This window comes from Oryzias latipes, chromosome 9 (genome assembly GCF_053564925.1).
Source record: "Oryzias latipes strain Hd-rR chromosome 9, Olatipes_Hd-rR_3.1".
Taxonomy (NCBI): Eukaryota; Metazoa; Chordata; class Actinopteri; order Beloniformes; family Adrianichthyidae; genus Oryzias; species Oryzias latipes.
Genome location: NC_136245.1, coordinates 8044965 through 8052963, shown reverse-complemented (window position 1 = coordinate 8052963; position 7999 = coordinate 8044965). Strand labels below are relative to the sequence as shown.

The 7999-nt window shown below is 38.8% G+C and overlaps 1 protein-coding gene across 1 annotated transcript; it reads right to left on the bottom strand.

The window, feature by feature from the left end:
• Positions 1-546: 546 nt before the first annotated feature.
• Positions 547-7972, bottom strand: anapc7 (anaphase promoting complex subunit 7). Its single transcript, XM_004072768.5, has 11 exons — positions 7187-7972; positions 5309-5495; positions 4095-4214; positions 3628-3739; positions 2803-2956; positions 2554-2696; positions 2270-2387; positions 1936-2132; positions 1642-1866; positions 1405-1555; positions 547-1327 (listed from the first exon to the last, which is right to left on the bottom strand). The coding sequence occupies exons 1-11, from the start codon at positions 7285-7287 to the stop codon at positions 1138-1140; spliced, it is 1698 nt and encodes a 565-aa protein (XP_004072816.1). The 5' UTR covers positions 7288-7972; the 3' UTR covers positions 547-1137.
• Between the last annotated feature and the right edge of the window lie 27 nt (positions 7973-7999).

The window sequence follows — 7999 nt, the reverse complement described above, 5'->3', positions numbered from 1 at the left end:
CATTTGAGTTGGCTTTCTTGCATTTATAATTCAAGTAAATCTGCTGCAGCAGGAGGAGCTTAACACAATGTTTTATTTTGAAAGGAACTTATGTCCTGTCAAAAGTTAAAAAAATTAAATGACTAAATATAGAAAAAATATAACACTGCTCCTGATTAATTGTCAATATTTAAAAGCTACATTTTATAAATGAATGGCTTAATGGGATAAATGAAGTTTATTTTTCTTAGTGGGACTTAGTTTGCAGCTCTCTCCGTTTTGGTCAATAAGAAACTGGGTCTTTTAGCAAAAAAGGTAGACCCCTGCTTTTGTGCTTAAAAAGCAAAGATCTAATAGATATTTACAGATGTTTTATATGATGGTCTTATCTAAGAACAAATTCCCGCTTCCTTAGAATTAACATTTAAGCGTTCATCAATTGAAGAAAATTTAAAGTTAGGATTTTAATGGACCAATCTGTGACTAAAAACACCAGTAAAAGGGATAAACAGTGCAGCATTAGGTTCCATCCTGCAGCTCTAGGGACAAAAATGAAGAAAAAACACATTTTAAGTGACATCTTTTTTAATTATATACAAAAAAACAATCTAAACATTTGAGGCAAAATTGTTAAGTAAAACTTTGCAACCTAAAGAATGAATTATGGGTTTGTTTTTGTGCTGCATTAATACAAAACACACAGACATAAATTACTGGATGATGCATGAAGCAGGTTAGTTGATAGAGCTTCATTGTTGTTTTAGTTTGTCAAACTGGTAAAGCTGTGAAACTTACTGAGCTGTGGATCCAAAGACAATATGAGGACTATTTGTAAAATGTCACCAACATTTGCGACTGACGTTGCTCACAAAGAAAAAATGTATATATCAAGACTGATGTGAATGACGCTAAGGAAACCTGATGTAAAGGATGATGGTGAAGAAAAATGGGGTCCAGGTCAGGCTTTGACTGGAGTGCTGCAACTAGCTTCATGTCAGTAAACGTCTGCCGCTATGACGCCATCTCTGTATTCTCCTCGGATCGAGCAGGAAGTAAAGAGCACGCGGCCCTGCGGGGCAGTTTAACTCTCATAGTGGAGCACAAAGGCCAAAGGCTTCCACTGTGGTGACAGACAATGCAGTGGCCTGTGGCCTTGGGTCACTGCATCCCAAACCACTGTTCCTGATCAGCCCACTGAGCTGCTTCGCTGTCACTGCCCTCCAGATCTCCATCTTCTCCACTCCCCTCCATGTCATCACCGTCCAGCTCCACGGTGGCGTCTGCAGGGCTCTCCTCCTTTTCCATCTTCTGCATGCCCTCCAGAGATTTCTGGTCATTTGGATCCAGGCTAAGAGGAGACAAAACATTTCAGTTTTCATAAAATCTGCAGGGATCCACAAAAAAAAACAACAACTGTTTGAGTACCTTAATGCAATGCTGTACTGATCCATGGCTTCTTGATAATCATTTACAGCCACCAGGAAATCTCCCAGCATTCTGTGCAGCACACAGTCACTTTGATTGGCGAGGGCGTTCCGTAAGAGAGCAATCCCCTCTTCATGCTTCTGTTCTCGGCCTTTACCAAAAAAAGAGACAACAATAAGTCAAGCTGAACTGTGTCCTTGGCTTAGAGGGTGGTTAAGACGTCTTTCAACGACATACTGAGCAATTCTGCTTTTTTGATCACAGCTTTGGTGTAGTCGGGTCTCTGGGCCAGGGCTTTGTCCAGCAGAGTTTTGGCTTTCTCCTGAGTGACTGGGTCTTCCAGACACACTGTGGCCAGGATGGTCAGGGTCTGAGCGTTGGCCCCCAGAGTCTTATAGATGTTGTTTGCCATCCCCATTGCCTCCCGAATGCCATTGGAGGCCAGGTAACAGTCGATCAGACCTGGAACATTAAACTTTGAGTGAGGGCTTTTCTATGCACGTGGTCCTGTGGTTTTAAACACAAACAAACCTTCGTAACAGTCGAGTCGGCAGGGCGCCAAACGCATGGCTTCTCTAAAATGGATGATGGCTTCCTGGACTCGGCCCATGTTTCTCAGTGCTGCCCCCTTCAGGAGGAGGGCCTGCACGCTGTTGCTGTTCAGCTGGATCGCCTTGGCCCCCAAATAGAGCGCTCTTGAATAACGCTTGCTATAAAAACTGTGACAACTGGAAGGGAAAAAAGAAAGAAAACAAACATTGCCCTTACAGATGAGATGAATTATACAAACAAATGTCTGGGAAAGCAACTTGATGATCTTCAAACCTTCACTATTCGATCAAAAGAAGAACAGTTCAAGACTTACCCAGAGATCACCCACGGCTCTGCGTGCTGGTCAGATATATTGAATAAACGCCCACCAAGGACTTCAACATCTTCTAAGTGTCCCTCACGAGCCATCAGATAACCATAAACATCCATACCTTCAAGTGCAAGAAGAGAAAAAAAAAGTCAAGTTTTACTGGAAACGGGGCCCATAATGCTTCTGAAACATGCGCACAATTAAATACGCGACTCTTCCATGTGTCTATGGCAGATACTAATTCATAAAAACACAGCTGTATAAGAAGACCCCATCCCATAACTCACCTTTGATAAGGTAAGGATCCAGCATCTGGGCCTGTTCAAATTTTAGAATGGCATTTTTCGTGTCCCCCGCCCTGAAATACACGTCTGCCAGGCTGACCAAGAGGTCCACGTTATCCCGCAAAAGAGATTTCTTCTCCAAAGAGCTGAAAATTGGATTTTTGGAAATGATTCTTTGAGGAGGATGTAGTAAGACGCACCCAGAAAGACACAATAAAATAAAATGGCGTGAAAAAAAAACAGTACAAATACCAAATAGTGTTAATGGCCCTTTGATTGTCCCCAGCATGTATGAAAGCATATGCTTTGATCCAAACAGAGAGCCAGTCCAGGTTTGGGATGCTCTGGATTACATCCATCGTCATGGACGCCACTTCTGCTCCTTTAACTGACAGAGACAGAAGGCCTGGAAAAACAACAACACTTCAAATTACTAAAAATGAACAATCAATGAAGTTGTAACTTTGGTAAGGGAAAGAAAAAAATATATCAAACTTATGTCAACTTGTTTTTTTTTTCTGAGGCATTGGCAGGAAATGTAGAAAATAAAAATGGCAACTCATGTAACAAAACATAACTAAAAAAGGAGCCACTGAGCTGCAGTAGTGAGCACCTTTGTGTAGTAGACTAATGAAACCACTTAGAAAAAAGATTTAGAAGATAAAATCTAAAGAAATCATTGATCAGGAGACAAAATACTTCTGGGCTGACCAGCAAACCACATTCAACTAAGAAAACCATCATTAACTTTGTCAGACATTGATTTAAAAAATTCATTTAATTTAATCAAAATTGAATCAAGCCTCACTTCAAGACTTTGGTATAAAACAGGGGTTAATTACCTGCATAAATGAATATTTTTTAAAGTATTTCTTGTCTTTTAGCTTTTTGGTTCATTTTTTATAAACAAATTCAGAATTCTTATACTGAAAGTTCCACTGTTTAAAATTGAACTGCGATCAAATGTAAATCAAATAAAAAAATGTGGAAGTAGTTCATTCATTGGCTTTGCAGTCTTATCCAGCCCTGTCAACTGTATGACTGCTTCCAGTCCACGTGCACGACCCAAGTGCTCACCAATGATGGCATCCAAGGCGAGAGGACACTGCCGGAGCACCTCTTTGTAGCTGGTCACAGCAGAACGCTCCTGCCCAGCTTTCCTGTACAGGTTAGCGAGCATCATGTTGATCTGAAGTCAAAAGAAAAGCATAAACTCACATTTCTGCATGGATCCTCACTTTGTTATGCAATTTACATGAGAAATCTGTTTATTTTTTTGACAAGTGCCTTATTTTTTATTGCTCTAGCTTAGAACTAAAGCACTAAGGTAAGGTTAGTTCTAAACCTAAAAAAAGTCAAATCTGTAGACACAATTCTCAAAATAACAGTTTCTTGCTCTGGATTATCAGAAAAACTGGTTTTGAACAACAGCAGATCCAGAAGAACCGCACTAATATCTATTCTAAGGTTAACATCAAGAGCAGGAGAAGAGAACAGGCCAGCAAGGGAGCAGAAAACCCAAGGACGTGAAAGCAGGAGTCTACCTTTGGAGTTCTTTGTCTGGATGGGATTCCATCGAGCACAGCAATGGCGTCTTTGTCCAGCTTTAAAATGGTGTAGCATTCTGCTATCTTGTATTTCACTTCAATTTCTGAGGGTAAACTCTGAAAGACAAAGACTCTAAACATCAGACTCATGTAGCATTATTTAGAGGCAGAGAGTAAAATAGGTTTTGAAAAAAACGGTCTTAATATTGCAGTAGCGGTCAGCTGTTGTTAACCTCTACTACTTGATCAGTTGTTTTTACATGAAAGTCCATCTCCAATCATCTTTTGATTCATTTTCAAAAGAGTTCCCAGTGGTCTTTTAATTGTGATGCTGTTTTTGGACAAATAAAAAAAAAAAGTGTCTTTTTCTAGGACATAATTTGTAAGAGCTGAAGGGGTTCATTAGAAATTCACCTCAAAGCTCAGGGAGGGACTGTTGGCATGAACCAACGCCGCCACCTCTTCCCGTTACCCATAACTGATCTTTCTGTTTACACACTTTCCCACTAGCTTTCAGCCCCAACCTAAACATATTAGTGCAACAAAAATAGCTAGCAATATTGGAACTATCCAACCATCTTAATAGTTTTGATTCAGATGCCAGCTTGGAGGGGGAAAACAAAGAAGTACACGGATCTATTTGTCTGCAAGTGGATGTATCAGATTGGAGCGGAGCACGGAGCTTGTGGCCGTAACAAATACAATCTTTTTCAAACGGCATTCTTTAAATCTGCTCCTGATTCACCAAGATTTGAATAAAGAAGTACTCAGAAATGCTTTTTTAAGGTTAATTTTTCTTTACATATGTCCTCCATCAAGAAGAAAATGCCACAAAAAAATGTAAAAACTGTTTTGAATATTACCTGAAGATGAGGAAAAACAAACCAAGAGGTGCCCTTCAAGAGTCACTTGAGATAAAGACGTCTGCTGCCAAAAATGTGTCTATGCAAGTGATTAAAAGGTAGTTTCCCCACTCTAGGATCAGTATTGGTCATAGATCAAAAGCAGCAGGCCAGCAGACACTTTCATGGTCTTCAGTGTTATTATTTTCTTGCATATATTGTAGGGATGCAACCATTAACTTCTGAGATCTATCTATCTATCTATCTATCTATCTATCTATCTATCTATCCATCTATCCATCTATCCATCTATCCATCCATCCATCCATATTTTTTTTTCCTAAATGTGTTGAAGCATAAAGCCCTCACCTGTGTCTGCATGTTGGAGGCTGCTCCACCAGCTGATGTGCGAACCTTGGATGTTTTGCTGAGCACCTTCTTCTGCTGCAGCGCCATGCTGTACTTGCAGGCCGCATTGCGATATTCCTTATCGTGAAAAATCGCATCGGCGTGGTAAACCAGCAGTTGGTACTTCTGAGCCGGTGAGAATAGTTCACTGGAGACAAAAACGAACAAGTTTCATTTAAAAATAACTACAAAGCACAATACCTCTATTTTATGGCACTAGCTTCGCATTTAAAGTGTGCAACGTTACGAAAACAGCAGCTGTATAAAAAATTACATTTTGATTACGGGGAGTTCTGGGGGGTATTCCAGAAGCATGTTTAAACTACCCTGACTTTAAGCCTGAACTCTGGCTGAAATCCGCCTGAACTTGCTTACTCTGGGTATGTCGGTTCCAAAAAACCGGATATGAGTTAGCGTAATTACGCTCCACTTGGTAACCCTGGGTTAATGCACGTGCACAGCAAGTACATAAAGACATTTTCAATGGATTGCCGATCTACGGAGTCACCATGGAAACGCGTGGTGAAAAAAAGAGAGCGCTATACGTCAGTGAGACGGAGTCGGAGATTTGAATGACGGCGTATGAAGATTAAAAAAGTAACACGGCTGCATCAGCAAAAGAGAGTTTCTGCTTGGAGAAAAAGAACGGACAAAGTAAACACAAGAGTTTCTATCTCATTTCCATTGTGATGTGTATATATATATATATATATATATATATATATATATATATATATATATATATATATATATATATATATATATATATTTATAAAACTTATCCAACTTAAATGAATTAATTCAATTGGTAACAAGAAATTGAGTTAAATATATTTTTTACGTCTATCCAACTCAATATTTTTTTTAACTCAAATTTACATATTTATCTAACTAAATGTCATATCACTCCAATTCAATTAAATGTTTTTTCATCTTAATTTATTGTACTTCTTGAACTCTCATGTGTTTAAGTTTGAGCCTGCAGATATGCTCATTTTTACAACAATAAAATGCATGAATCAAAACAGATTTGCAACATGACACGTAACTGACTTAACAAAAAACAAAAAAGATTTATCTCAACTAAAGCAAATAATTAAGTTAGATCAATGTAACAAATGTTATCTTTCCAACATCCATATGTGGTCTTATCACCCTCTATGGTGGAAAAAGTATTATCTGAGCTTTTTCATCCACTAAATCATCTTCAAATGGACACACCATGCTGCCTTCACCTCTCTGAAAACAAACTAACCTTCAACTAAACCTGTTCCAGACCGGGTTATGTTCAGAGCATGAGTTGCTATGGCAACTTGACATACTGTGAAACAGACCTCCACTGTTGGTACCGAAAACTGAGATAATCCGCTTCATTAGCCTTAAACTTGCCGTGGTAACTAGCATAACCTGCTTTCTGGAATACCCCCCTGGTACATCTTCTTGAATATAAATGTGGCGAAAGAACAAATAGTAACATCTAATCAACTCCGGAAAATGAAAACATTTGATTAATGTAAATAAAGAAAACATCAATACATGTGAACAAAGTGGGGGGATTTGAGTTCAAACATCCCTCAATGACACTTCACCAAACTGTTATTGCCAAAGTCTCCACATGGCTATGTAATGGAGTGAAGGCTAACTGTATGCATCTCATAACACAAGCTAAGCATGTAGAAAGAAGCTGTGTAGGCTGCGCATTCAAACAATAGCGTAAAGACTACGACAATATGTTTTTTTCATATATATAAAACTGTCGCGACAACGGAGGAAAACCACAAAACACTTGCGTAGAGACTCATTCGGGAAATAGACGGGTCCCAGTCAAGCCATACTTACGGATTGTTATTGCTCATCGTCAGCAGCAAACTGCTCACAATGCGAACATTGGAGTGAAGGCCGGCCGAAGCCATGTCCCGAACGTGATCAATAACATTCATTTTACCGAAAAAATGCAGGCTCTTCTACAGGTTTCGGTGTGAAGTTAGAACTTTTAGCTAAAAAATATCTAGCCTCTGATGTATTAAATATGGCGCTCAGCAGCCTTCCTTCCGTGCACTGCTGCATTTGTAGGTCTGTACAAATTAGTTTTAGCAGACGATTCACGAATGACAGGTTAAGAGCGCAATCAATTCACCCTCATACAATCTTAGTATTTTTATTTAAATCGTTTTAGTTTACACATTCATCATGATGAACGTAAATTTAAACATTTGTTACTTTGTTTTTGTTCTTTGTAACAGTCTTCAATGTGAATTTGATATTTCCGATGGTTATGAACGCATCTTCTGCTTTTCACTGTATGTTTGTATTTAGCTCAAAAATCGACTTTCGCGTGAATAATTGAAAATTAAAGGCTTACTTTATAATTGTTTATTTTTTTCAACCATGTATTATTATGTTCGTGTGCCGAACGAGTTCTTCAAACATGTAGATGTCAACAAACATACGGAATTCAAATATCCAAAAAGCCCCAACATAAAATTTCTAAATTGAAAACATTTCAAACAACGAGGTATTCTGTGTATTTTTAATGCAGTCCTTTTGTAAGTCTAATTCATTGGCAGAAAGATATTTTAACAACACGAACGCGTGGTCAGCTTGAAGCACGCATGCGCACTTAAGCTAGCACCTGAATCTTGTGTCAAAACA